At 47.7% G+C, this 14,400-nt stretch overlaps 1 protein-coding gene across 1 annotated transcript in view; it reads right to left on the reverse strand.

Annotated features, from left to right (window-relative positions):
- scrib (scribble planar cell polarity protein) overlaps positions 1–14,400 on the reverse strand; it is a 542,315-nt gene that overhangs the window by 389,052 nt on the left and 138,863 nt on the right. The window contains exon 17 of the mRNA XM_068016616.1: positions 11,183–11,248. Within this exon, the coding sequence (XP_067872717.1) occupies positions 11,183–11,248 (66 nt within the window). The remainder of the gene's footprint in view (positions 1–11,182; positions 11,249–14,400) is intronic.

Here is a 14,400-nt window from a genome sequence, read left to right on the forward strand (position 1 = left end):
AGATAGAACAGGCTATTTTCTTGAAACAATTCAGCACCCTCCATCATCTCTTTTATTCCTCCTGACTTCAGGAGACAATATTACTACGAAGCAGGGGACATCAATGTGGCGGCTGCCCCAAGCTTTAGTGCATCCCTCAGCATGTAGTCTGTAATTTTAGACTGTTGTATGAAAAGAAAGAATGGGCAGGATTACGGGGAGAAGGTGGGGGAATGGAACTGAGTAAATTACTCTTTCAGAGAGCCAGTGTGGACATGATGGGCGGAAAGGCCTCCTTCTGCACTGTCACAATTCTGTGATTCTGATTCAAGACTTGGACACAAAAATCAATGCTGACAATTCATGCAGTAATGAAAGAGTGCCGCACTGTCTCGGGTGCTGTCTTTCAGATGAGACCTTAAACTGAGGCTCCATCTGCCCTCCCAGTTGAACATAAAAGATCCCAGAGTGCTATTTTGAAGAGGAGCAGGGAGGCTATCCCTAGTGTTCCGGACAATAATTATCCCTAAAAAGATTATCTGGTCATTATGACATTGCTAGTCCTCCCGAATTGGCTGCTGCATCACCGACAGTACACCAGTGACTACACTCCAAAAATACTTCATTGGTTGTAAAGCGCTTTGAGACATCCTGTGGTGAAGAAAGGCGCAAGAGAAATGCAAGGTTTTTTTTACATACTTGGATCAGAAGGAAGTAAACGCCTCATGTACATTGGGATCAGAGGGAAGTATACTCCTTATAAACACTGGGATCAGAGAGGAGGATATTCCTCAAATGCACTGGGATCAGAGGGAAGTATACTCCTTATATACACTGGGATCAGAGAGGAGGATATTCCTCAAATGCACTGGGATCAGAGGGGAGTACACTCCTTATATACACTAGGATCAGAGGGAAGAATACTCCTTTGTGCATAGAGTCACAGAGTCGTACAGCATAGAAACAGGCCCTTCGGCCCACCGCGTCCATGCCGACCATAATGCCTATCTACACTAATCCCAACTGACCGCATTAATTCCATATCCCTCTATGCCTTGCTCATTCAAGTACCTGTCCAGATGCCTCTTAAATGTTGCTACTGTTCCTGCCTCCACCACCTCCTCTGGCAGCTCATTCCAGATACCCACTATTCTTTGTGTGAAAAATTTACCCCTTTGATCCTCCTCTCTCTCACCTTAAATCTATGCCCTCTAGTTTTAATCACCCCTACCATGGGAAACAGACTCTGGCTATCTACCCTATCTATGCCTCTCATAATTTTATATACCTCTATCATGTCCCCTCTCAGCCTCCTTCGCTCCAGGGAAAACAGACCCAGCCTATCCAATCTCTCTTTATAACTCAAGCCCTCCAAACCAGGCAACATCCTTGTGAATCTTTTCTGCACCCTCTCTAGCTTAATCACATCTTTCCTGTAGTGCGGCGACCAGAACTGCACACAGTACTCCAAATGCAGCCTAACCAACGTTATGTATAACTGTAACATGACATCCCAACTCTTGCACGCAATGCCTCGGCCGATGAAGGCAAGCATGCCATACGCCTTCTTCACCACCCTGTCTACCTGTGTTGCCACTTTCAGGGAACTATGTACTTGCACCCCAAGGTCACTCTGCTCAAGAACACCCCCCAGGGCCCTGACATTCACTGTATATGTCCTGCCCTGGTTTAACTTCCCAAAATGCACCACTTCACACTTGTCTGCATTAAATTCCATTTGCCACTCCCTTGCCCACTTTCCCAGTTGATCTATATCCTGTTGTAACCTTAGACAACCTTCTTCACTGTCCACTACACCACCAATTTTGGTGTCGTCTGCAAACTTACGAATCATGCTACTTACATTCACATCCAAGTCATTAATATATATGATAAACAACAGAGGGCCCAGCACCGATCCCTGCGGCACACCACTGGTCACCGGCCTCCAATTTGAAAAACAACCCTCTGCCTCCTATCACCAAGCCAATTGTGTATCCAATTTGCCAGCTCACCCTGGATCCCATGTGTTTGAACCTTCTGGACCAGCCTACCATGCGGGACCTTGTCAAAGGCCTTGCTAAAGTCCATGTAGACAACGTCCATCGCCCTGCCCTCGTCAATCCTCTTGGTCACCTCCTCGAAAAACTCAATCAAATTTGTGAGACATGATTTCCCACGCACAAAGCCATGCTGACTATCCCTAATCAGACCTTGCCTTTCCAGATGCATATAAATCCTGTCTCTCAGAATCCCTTCCAATAACTTTCCCACCACTGATGTAAGGTTCAACAGCATGTAGTTCCCTGGCTTAGCCCTGCTGCCCTTCTTAAATAAAGGCACAACATTAGCTATCCTCCAGTCTTCCGGTACCTCACCCGTGGCTAACGATGATACAAAAATCTCTGCCAGGGCCCCAGCAATCTCCTCCCTTGCTTCCCATAGCATACTAGGATACACCTGGTCAGGCCCTGGGGATTTATCCACCTTCATGCGCTTCAAAACCTCCAACACCTCCTCCTTTGTAATGTTGATATGCTCCAGGATATTGCTGTTCCCTTCCTTGAACTCACTAGCTTCCATGACCTTCTCCACGGTAAATACAGACGAGAAATATTCATTTAAGACCTCGCCCATTTCCCGTGGCTCCACACATAGATTACCACGCTGATCATTAAGGTGACCTACTCTCTCTCCCTAGCTACCCTTTTACTCTTAATACACTTATAGAATCTTTTAGGATTCTCCTTTATCTTATCTGCCAGGGAAATCTCATGGCCCCTTTTCGCCCTCCTAATTTCCTTCTTAAGTGTACTCCTACATCCCCTTTACTCCTCGAGGGACTCGTTCGATCCCAGCTGCCTATACCTGACATATGCCTCCTTCTTAGTCCTGACCAGACCCTCAATATCCCTTGTCAACCAAGGTTCCCTAAACTTGCCAGCCTTGCCCTTCCATCTAACAGGAACATGCTGGCCCTGAACTCTTCCTATCTCAATTTTAAAAGCCTCCCACTTGCCAGACGTCCCTTTACCTATAAACAGCCTCTTCCATTCAACTTTTGAGAGTTCCTGTCTGATGCCATCGAAATTAGCCTTCCCCCAATTTGGGACTTCAACCTGAGGACCAGTCCTCTCCTTTTCCATAACTAACTTGAAGCTAATAGAGTTATGGTTACTGGTCCCAAAGTGCTCCCCCACTGACACATCAACCACCTGCCCAGCCTCATTTCCTAAGAGGAGGTCGAGTGTAGCCCCTTCTCTAGTGGGGCCATCCACATACTGCTTCAGAAAACTATTCTGGACACACTTAACAAATTCTTCCCCATCTGATCCCTTCGCACTAAGGCAGTCCCCGTCAATATTAGGGAAGTTAAAATCACCTATTATTACAACCCTATAATTCCTACACCTATCTGTGATTTCCCTACATATATGCTCCTCCACTTCCCTGACTACTGGGGGGCCTATAGTATAATCCCATCAAAGTGATCACCCCTTTCTTATTTCTAAGTTCTACCCATATGGCCTCGCTGGACATCCCCCCCCCGGGATATCCTCCCTCATCAATCGTGCAACTCCCCCTCCTCTCTTACCTCCACCTCTGTCACATCGGAAGGATTGGTACCCCAGAACATTGAGCTGCCAGTCCTGCCCATCCCTCAACCATGTTTCTGTAATAGCTATAATATCACAATCCCATGTACCGATCCATGCTCCGGGTTCATCTGCCTTACCTGTACGGCTTCTTGCATTAAAGTAAATGCAGTTTAGCCGACCAGACCTTCCACGCTCCCTGTCCTGCCCCTGCCCGGGCTGCCTACTGGACTTGCTTGCTTTTACCTCTACACTTGCCTCAACTATCTCATCGGAGAGACGACTACTTTGGGTCCCACCCCACTGCAGGACTAGTTTAAACCCTCCCGAGTAGTACTTGCAAACCTCCCCGCAAGGATATTGGTCCCCCTCCAGTTCAGATGCAACCCATCCCTCTTGTACAGGTCACCTCTGCACCAGAAGAGATCCCAATGATCCAAGTAGCTGAAGCCCTCCCGCCTACACCAGCTCTTCAGCCACACATTCATTTGCCTAATCACGTGGCACAGGGAGTAATCCTGAGATTACAACCCTGGAGTTCCTGCTTTTTAACCTTCTGCCTAACTCCCTATATTCACTTTGCAGGACCTCATCTCTCTTCCTGCCTGTGTTGTTAGTACCAATATGGACCACGACCTCTGGCTGCTCACCCTCCCCTTTCAGAATGTCCTGCAGCACTCTGAGACATCCTTGACCCTAGCACCAGGGAGGCAACATACCATCCTGCAGTCTCGTTTGCAGCCACAGAAACGCCTATCTGATGGGATTATACTATAGGCCCCCCCAATAGTCAGAGGGAATTGGAGGAACATATAGGTAGAGAAATCACAGATAGGTGTATGAATTATAGGGTTGTAATAATAGGATAGAATCCCCTATCACTATATCTCTTCCACCCCTTTTCCTTCCCTGCTGTGCAGCAGAGCCCTCCGTTATGCCACGGACCTGGCTGTTGCTGCTTTCCCCTGGGGAGGTCATCCCCCCAAACAGTATCCAAAGCGGTATATCTGTTTGAGAGTGGGATGGTCACAGGGGACTCCTGTACTACCTGCCTGCGCCTACTACTACGTCTGGTGATCACCCATCCCTTTTCTGCCTGTGCAGCCATTACCTGCGGTGTGACCACCTCACTAAACGTGTTATCCAAGACGTCCTCAGCATCGCGGATGCTCCACAGTGAATCCACCCACAGCTCCAGCTCCGTAATGTGGGTAGTCAGTAGCTGCAGGTGGATACACTTCCTGCACACATGGTCGCCAGGGACACTGGAAGCATCCCCGATTTCCCATATAGTGCAGGAGGAGTATATCACGGGGCTGAGCTCTCCTGTCATGACTTACCCTTAGATTAATTAGTTACTCCCTGAATTATAAAATACTACCTTGTTCTACCCACTACAATCTAAAGTCCTTAATAAGCTACACTGAATTTTAAAAAAACACATAGGTAGTACTCACCTTATCACCAGAATTTTTTTCAAACAAAAAAAAAACTTTCCCCTTATTATTTTTTATACTCCTTATATACACTGGGATCAGAGGGGAGAATGTTCCTGATACACACTGGGATCAGAGGGGGAATACTCCATATATACACTGGGGTCAGAGGGGAGTATACTCCTTATATACACTGGGGTCAGAGGGGAGTATACTCCTTATATACACTGGGATCAGAGGGGGAATACTCCATATATACACTGGGGTCAGAGGGGAGTATACTCCTTATATACACTGGGGTCAGAGGGGAGTATACTCCTTATATACACTGGGATCAGAGGGGAGAATGTTCCTGATACACACTGGGATCAGAGGGGGAATACTCCTTATATACACTGGGATCAGAGGGGGAATACTCCATATATACACTGGGGTCAGAGGGGAGTATACTCCTTATATACACTGGGGTCAGAGGGGAGTATACTCCTTATATACACTGGGATCAGAGGGGGAATACTCCATATATACACTGGGGTCAGAGGGGAGTATACTCCTTATATACACTGGGATCAGAGGGGAGAATGTTCCTGATACACACTGGGGTCAGAGGGGAGTATACTCCTTATATACACTGGGATCAGAGGGGAGAATGTTCCGGATACACACTGGGATCAGAGGGGGAATACCCCTTATATACACTGGGATCAGAGGGGGAATACTCCATATATACACTGGGGTCAGAGGGGAGTATACTCCTTATATACACTGGGATCAGAGGGGGAATACTCCATATATACACTGGGATCAGAGGGGAGTATACTCCTTATATACACTGGGATCAGAGGGGGAATACTCCATATATACACTGGGGTCAGAGGGGAGTATACTCCTTATATACACTGGGATCAGAGGGGGAATACTCCTTATATACACTGGGATCAGAGGGGGAATACTCCATATATACACTGGGGTCAGAGGGGAGTATACTCCTTATATACACTGGGAGCAGAGGGGGAATACTCCTTATATACACTGGGATCAGAGGGGGAATACTCCATATATACACTGGGGTCAGAGGGGAGTATACTCCTTATATACACTGGGATCAGAGGGGAGTATACTCCTTATATACACTGGGATCAGAGGGGGAATACTCCATATATACACTGGGGTCAGAGGGGAGTATACTCCTTATATACACTGGGATCAGAGGGGGAGTATACTCCTTATATACACTGGGTTCAGAGGGGGAATACTCCTTATATACACTGGGATCAGAGGGGAGAATGTTCCTGATACACACTGGGATCAGAGGGGGAATACTCCTTATATACACTGGGATCAGAGGGGAGAATGTTCCTGATACACACTGGGATCAGAGGGGGAATACTCCTTATATACACTGGGATCAGAGGGGGAATACTCCTTATATACACTGGGATCAGAGGGGAGAATGTTCCGGATACACACTGGGATCAGAGGGGGAATACTCCTTATATACACTGGGGTCAGAGGGGAGTATACTCCTTATATACACTGGGATCAGAGGGGAGTATACTCCTTATATACACTGGGATCAGAGGGGGAATACTCCATATATACACTGGGGTCAGAGGGGAGTATACTCCTTATATACACTGGGATCAGAGGGGGAATACTCCATATATACACTGGGATCAGAGGGGGAATACTCCATATATACACTGGGGTCAGAGGGGAGTATATTCCTTATATACACTGGGATCAGAGGGGGAATACTCCATATATACACTGGGGTCAGAGGGGAGTATATTCCTTATATACACTGGGATCAGAGGGGAATATACTCCTTATATACACTGGGATCAGAGGGGAGTATACTCCTTATATACACTGGGATCAGAGGGGAGTATACTCCTTATATACACTGGGATCAGAGGGGAGTATACTCCTTACATACACTGGGATCAGAGGGGAGTGTACGCCTTATATACACTCATTCAAAGGGAAGTGTACTACCTTTCTACACTGGGATCAGGGGGGTGTGTCTCCTTACATACACTGGGATCAAAGGGGAGTATACTACCCATATACAGAGATAAGAGGGGAGTACACTCCTTATATACACTGGGATCAGAGGGGAGTATACTCCTTATATACACTGGGATCAGCAGGGAGTATATTCTTTATATACACTGGGGTCAGAGGGGAGAATACTCCTTATATACACTGGGATCAGCAGGGAGTATATTCTTTATATGTCAGCTCGGCAGGGAGTATATTCCTTATATACACTGGGGTCAAAGAGGAGTATACTCCTTATATACACTGGGATCAGAGGGGAGTATACTCCTTATATACACTGGGATCAGAGGGGAGTATACTCCTTACATACACTGGGATCAGAGGGGAGTGTACGCCTTCTATACACTCATTCAAAGGGAAGTGTACTACCTTTCTACACTGGGATCAGGGGGGTGTGTCTCCTTACATACACTGGGATCAAAGGGGAGTATACTACCCATATACAGAGATCAGAGGGGAGTACACTCCTTATATACACTGGGATCAGAGGGGAGTATACTCCTTATATACACTGGGATCAGCAGGGAGTATATTCTTTATATACACTGGGGTCAGAGGGGAGAATACTCCTTATATACACTGGGATCAGCAGGGAGTATATTCTTTATATGTCAGCTCGGCAGGGAGTATATTCCTTATATACACTGGGGTCAAAGAGGAGTATACTCCTTATATACACTGGGATCAGTGGGGAGTATACTCCGTATATACAGTGGGGATGGAGGGGAGTATACTCCTTATATACACTCGGATCAGCAGGGAGTATATTCCTTGCATTCACTGGGATAAGAGCGGAGTATACTCCTTATGTACACTGGGGTCAGAGGGGAGTATACTCCTTACATACACTGGGATCAAAGGCATATACTCCTGATGTACACTGCGATCAGAGGGCAGTATACACCGGGATCAGCAGGGACTATATTCTTTATATACACTGGGATCAGAGGGGAGTTTACTCCTTCTATACACTGGGGTCAGAGGTGAGTATACTTCTAATATACACTGGGATCAGAGGGGAGCATACTCATTATATATACTGGGGTCAGAGGGGAGTATACTCCTTATATACAGTGGGATCAGAGGGGAGTATACTCCTTCTATAAAATGGGATCAGAGGGGAGTATACTAATTCTGTACACTGAGATCTGAGGGGTGTATACTTCTTATATACACTGGGATCAGAGGCGAGTATATTATTTATATACACTGGGATCAGAGGGGAGTAAACTGTTTATATACACTGGGGTCAGAGGGGAGTATATTCCTTATATACACTGGGATCAGAGGGGAGTATACTCCTTATATACACTGGGATCAGAGGGGAGTATACTCCTTATATACACTGGGATCAGAGGGAAGTATACTCCTTATATACACTGGGATCAGAGGGGAGTATACTCCTTATATACACTGGGATCAGAGGGGAGTATACTGCTCATAAACAGGGTGCTGTGATCAGTACATATTCCTTATATACAGAATCTGGATTCCAGATCAGTCATGTTGTCCTACATTACACTGGTGATTACATTATAAAATTAACTAATTAGGTCTAAAGCACTTTCAATACAAAAGTAGGGAGGTTATGCTTCAGTTATACCACCTCAGTGAGACCACATCTGGAGTACTGTGTACAGTATTGGTCACCTTATTTAAGGAAGGTTGTAAATGCGTTGGAGGCAGTTCGGAGAAGGTATACTAGACTAATACCTGGAATGGGTGGGCTGTCTTATGAGGAAAGATTGGACAGGCTAGGCTTGTATCCACTGAAGATAAGAGTAAGAGGCGACTTGATTGAAACATATAAGATCCTGAGGGGCCTTGACAGGGTAGATGTGGAAAGGATGTTTCCCCTTGTGGAAGAATCTAGAACTAGGACTCACTGTTTAAAAATAAGGGGTCGCCCATTTAAGACAGAGATGAGGAGAAATGTTTTCTCTCTCAGAGGGTTGTGAGTCTTTGGAATTCTCTTCCTCAAAAGGTGGTGGAAGCAGAGTCTTTGAATATTTTTAAGGCAGAAGTAGATAGATTCCTGATAAGCAAGGGGGTGAAAGGTTATCAGGGGTAGGTGGAAATGTGGAGTAATCAGTTCAGCCATGAACTTATTGAATGGCGGAGCAGGCTCAAGGGGCCGTGTGGCCTACTCCTGCTCCTAATTTGTATGTTCGTATGAGGCATCCTGAGATCATGAAAGGCGCAATTTAAATGCAAGTCTTTGTTTTATCAAACACTGCTCCCGAGAAGCGGAATGAGCAATTAAGACACTGGATATTTGCCAGTATCAATAAAGGAAAGGCAATAAATGTGCAATGCAGTATAGTGAGTAATTTTGGGGAGAAACTTGGAGGTGATGGTTTTCTCCTGATATCCCTGTTCTGGTATTCCGTAGTGGAACAGGTTATGGGGAGGGGGGTGCTGTTCAAGTAACGTTTGTGAGGTGCTGCAGTGTCTCCTGTAGATACGCAGTGCTGCCATGGTGCATGCCTGCATATCGAGTTCCGTAGCAGCAGTGTCAATCCTGTCTGTCCGGGATGATGCCAAGCTTCTTTCTTAAAAGTAGTTATGGCTGAAGCCATCTAGACAAGCTTTTTTTCCGTTCATGGGATGTGGGCATCGCCGGCCAGGCCAGCATTTATTGCCTACCCCTAATTGCCCTTGAGAAGGTGGTGGTGAGCTGCCTTCTTGAACCGCTGCAGTCCATGTGGGGTAGGTACACCCACAGTGCTGTTAGGATGGGAGTTCCAGGATTTTGACCCAGCGACAGTGAAGGAACGGCGATATAGTTCCAAATCAGGATGGTGTGAGACTTGGAGGGGAACTTGCAGGTGGTGGTGTTTCCATGCACCTGCTGCCTTTGTCCTTCTAGGTGGTAGAGATCGCATGTTTGGAAGGTACTGTCGAAGGAGGGTTGGCAAGTTATACTCTCTTGTTGGGGATGGTTTTGCCTGGTACATGTGTGGCACGAGTGCTTTAAGCCTGAATTTTGTCCAGGTCTTGCTGCATGCAGGCATGGACTGCTTCAGTATCTGAGGAATTGCAAATGGTACTGAACACTGCAATCATCAGCAAACATAACCACTTCTGACTTTATGAAGGAGGGATGAATTACAGAATATGCTGGGGCAGACTGTACAAGTTGTGTGAAGGAGATTGAATGAGTCGGGTAGAGTCTCTGATGGAGAGATTGTACATATCGCAAAGGAGACTGAATGGGTAGGGTAGATTTGGACTCTACCAGAGTGGAATATTCTTCTAGTGAGATTGAGCTGGTATCAATGATTTACCACATTAACTTTCTTCCACCCAGGAAACAATCTTTGTCCCCATCCTGAGGTGAGGAGAAATTTCTTCACCCAGAGAGGGTGAGCCTGTGGAATTCGCTACCACAGAAAGCAGTTGAGGCCAAATCATTGTATGTTTTCAAGAAGGAGTTAGATATAGCTCTTGGGTCTAAAGGGATCAAAGGGTATGGGGCGAAAGCGGGAAGAGGTTACTGAGTTGGATGATCAGCCATGATCATAATGAATGGCGGAGCAGGCTCGAAGGGCCGAATGACCTAATCCTGCTCCTATTTTCTATGTTTCTATCCCTCCAGGACCAGTCAGCCAGGTTTACTGTGACAGACATCAGTCAAACAGGATCCCCTCCTAACTCAAATGTCCAAGGCTTTTCAGATCGAGAGTTGGTAGAATTTCTTGAACTATTCATTTAGGATCAGAAATTAAAGCCCGTCATCACAGGATAGTACGGCAGGATTCCATGCTGAAGGATAGAGAACACAGTGTGACACTTGGAGCTGGGGAAGAATTCAATAGGAGAACAGAACCTAACAAGATCAGATCAGTAAGAATGGAGGCAGTCAAGAGCCTTTTGATTGAAATGTGAATGTGAAGCTGTCCTGTACAGTTTCTCTACATTACTTACCATCTCACTAACACTATATAGCCTTTATAATTAAAAACTCCCACCATAGTAAAGTGGCAGGTTATGTGGAGTGTCTCTGCACCCCAGGTCAATGCCACCTCCAAGTATTTAAGGGGTAAACCCCACGACATCACAGACTGGGCATGCATGTGTAGAGCTGATATAGAAAGGGAACATTACAGACCTCTTCCTCTCAATTCGAGCAGGCTCGATCAGCAGATTATTGACTTGATCAAAGGAGACCCCCTGTTAGGATAGGAATCAGCAGAGGCATGCGGATTAGTGGAGCATAGCTTCAACCCAGTCAAAATACAGCCCTCGATGCAGCATCAAGGATAGCACCAGGCACACAGACACAAGAAGCAGACGCAGACAGATAGGACGCAGACAGATGCAACACTGGGCTCGCAAATTCTCAGCCCAAGTCTGAGAATAATCCAAGGCAGAAAGTGACAAAGATGAGGAATTGGAGTTTGTCTTTTCCTTTAGCCCAGTTCCACAGGTCACGTCCAAACAGAGGTCAGAGTAATCTGGCTGAAGTCCAATCACCCAGGTACAGTTCACCAGTCACTGGGCAAAGTGCCACCTAGCGGTAGGGTCTTGGGGCATCCAAGATGATCACATTTACAGGCACCTTTGGTAGATTCCTGTCACTTGGAACTTAGTCAAACACCTCAACTAGGGCCCTTCACCTGAGCAGCTGCACCTCCATCTGTGTTGGAGTTAGCTGCAGCTGATGTGATTGTGAAACAATGCACAGTCTCACCCAACTCTTCAAGTGCCAACAAGCAGGATCTGAATCCCAAAACCCAATGTTTGCCATTCCAGTCAAGACTATGATCCCAGTCCAATCAGTGCATAAATGTATTTGACACTACCTTGTGTATGTGATCAGCTGCATCACCCAGCCCAGCCGTTCGAAAAGATTCCACCTGGACAGGCACTCAGAGGGACTGCCCAGCTCGGACTGAAGGACCACTCACCAATGAGCTGGAACTGATGCATAGGAACTGAGAGCAGAATCTGATCACAATTTGGAAGGGTTCAGAGTGACTGCTCAGCAGTGAATAAACCGATTTGAGTGGCTAATAGTCCATTACATGCCTGGGGATCAACATGCACACAAATCACACACCCCACGCCCCGCAGCCCACACATCCCGCACATCGCAGCCCACGCACATTGCAGCCCACGCACATTGCAGCCACACACACCGCAGCCCACACATCCCGCATGTCGCAACCCACACACACCGCAGCCCGCAGACCCCGCACGTCGCAGCCGCACATCGCAGCCCACGCACATTGCAGCCCGCAGCCCACACACACCACAGCCCACACACACCACAGCCCACACATCCCACACACACCACAGCCCACACACACCACAGCCCACCACACACAGCCCACACCCACAGCCACACACCCACAGCCCCACACACCCCACAGCCCCACACACCCCACAGCCCACACACCCCACAGCCCACACACACCCCACAGCCCACACACCCCACAGCCACACACACCACAGCCCACACACACCACAGCCCACACACACCACAGCCACACACACCACAGCCCACACACACCACAGCCCACACACACCACAGCCCACACACACCACAGCCACACACACCACAGCCCACACACACCACAGCCACACACACCACAGCCCACACACACCACAGCCCACACACACCACAGCCCACACACACCACAGCACACACACACAGCCCACACACACCACAGCCCACACACACCACAGCCCACACACACACACAGCCCACACATCCCGCACGCCACAGCCCACACATCGCAGCCCACACATCGCAGCCCACGCATCCCGCACCCCACAGTCCACACACCCCGCCCGCGCACAGCCCAGCCCACCGCAGCCCGCGCACACGCAGCCCGCGCACACGCAGCCCGCACACACGCAGCCCGCACACACGCAGCCCGCACACACGCAACCGCACACACGCAACCACGCACACACGCATCCCACACAGTAACCCACACATTCCGAACGCTGCAACAACCCCACGCCACATCTACCCCCACCCCATGCCGCAACCTCCCACATACTGCCTGCTCATCCAAAGTACATCCCACGCACATATTCTAAACAGCACAGCCCACACATCAATCACATACCCATGCCCTGCCCTACACCCACATTGTACACCAACAGAACAGCACACACACCCACACCCACCACCCCCCACCCCAAGCCGTGCGCCCACCCCCTCACCATACATCCACCACACCCTGCACACCCACCCCTCATTGCATGCATGCACAGTTGGCACACAGACTCACATACAAACACACATGTGCGTATGGACACACACACCCCAGAAGCAGCCAGCATGGAAACAGAAACACACAGCCGAGCAGCAGATGCAAACGAAGAGCGAGAAGGGGTGTTGGTAATGTGGTACCAAAGGAGGAGAGAGGAATAATCCCCCAATGTGGAGGGAAACAGTGACCTCAGGGTTCTAATAACTGTGACACAGGAAGAATTTGAGAGCCCAGGGAACCGGTCAAACAGCAGACGCCAATCCTTTAATTTAAACATTTTCAAAGGATCTGAAGGAGATACAGAAACAGGGAAAGAACAGATCAGTGTGTGGAGAGAGCTGCACATGGGGAGGTGACCCTCATCCTCATTATCTGGGGGTCACTATAAGTAATAACTGGAGGAATCTCCCAGCACTCCATGTCATCCATGTATAACAGACGAAGTTAAATGAAAAGAAACACAAAGCTATCCTCCGGGACCCCAATTACTTTTTCTGAATGTGGACGGCAATGACAGAAATGAGCCATTTACCATCGCTTGCACAGCTTGTTTGGAAGTCGAAGCGCGTGTGAATTTGCGAGACAGTATGCGTACATATTCATGATGAACAGGCTCACGACTGAGTGCAGCAGTATGCAAAGGAGTCCAAAACAGTGCACACAAGTGGTTAAGTTTATGATTCACATATCAGGCTAAGGCCTGTACTCGCAAACGAAAAATCTTACAGCACAGATGGAGGTCATTCGGCCATCATGTCCGTGCCGACTCATTTGAAAAAGCTACCCAATTAATCTCACTCCCCTGTCTTGCCCATAGCCCTGCAAATTTTTCCTCTTCAAGTATTTATCCAATTCCCTTTAAAAGTTAGTGAATCCACCTTCTAAATGTGTACAGGGCTTGTGTTTGACCTTTTATGCCCCCACCCCCAAAACAGAATAACTAATGCTCCTTGCACTCCCACAGCACTTCGTCGGGTTCCTTTATTTTGTGCTTCACAAAAACACCACAAGGAAGTCTGACTGTAAAAAGCACAAGTCAATGGAGTGTGCATTCCGCAAGGCGATGCTGATAAAGACGTAGCGTACTCCATCAACCCA

The sequence above is a fragment of the Heterodontus francisci genome, chromosome 2 (genome assembly GCF_036365525.1).
Source record: "Heterodontus francisci isolate sHetFra1 chromosome 2, sHetFra1.hap1, whole genome shotgun sequence".
Classification (NCBI taxonomy): Eukaryota; Metazoa; Chordata; class Chondrichthyes; order Heterodontiformes; family Heterodontidae; genus Heterodontus; species Heterodontus francisci.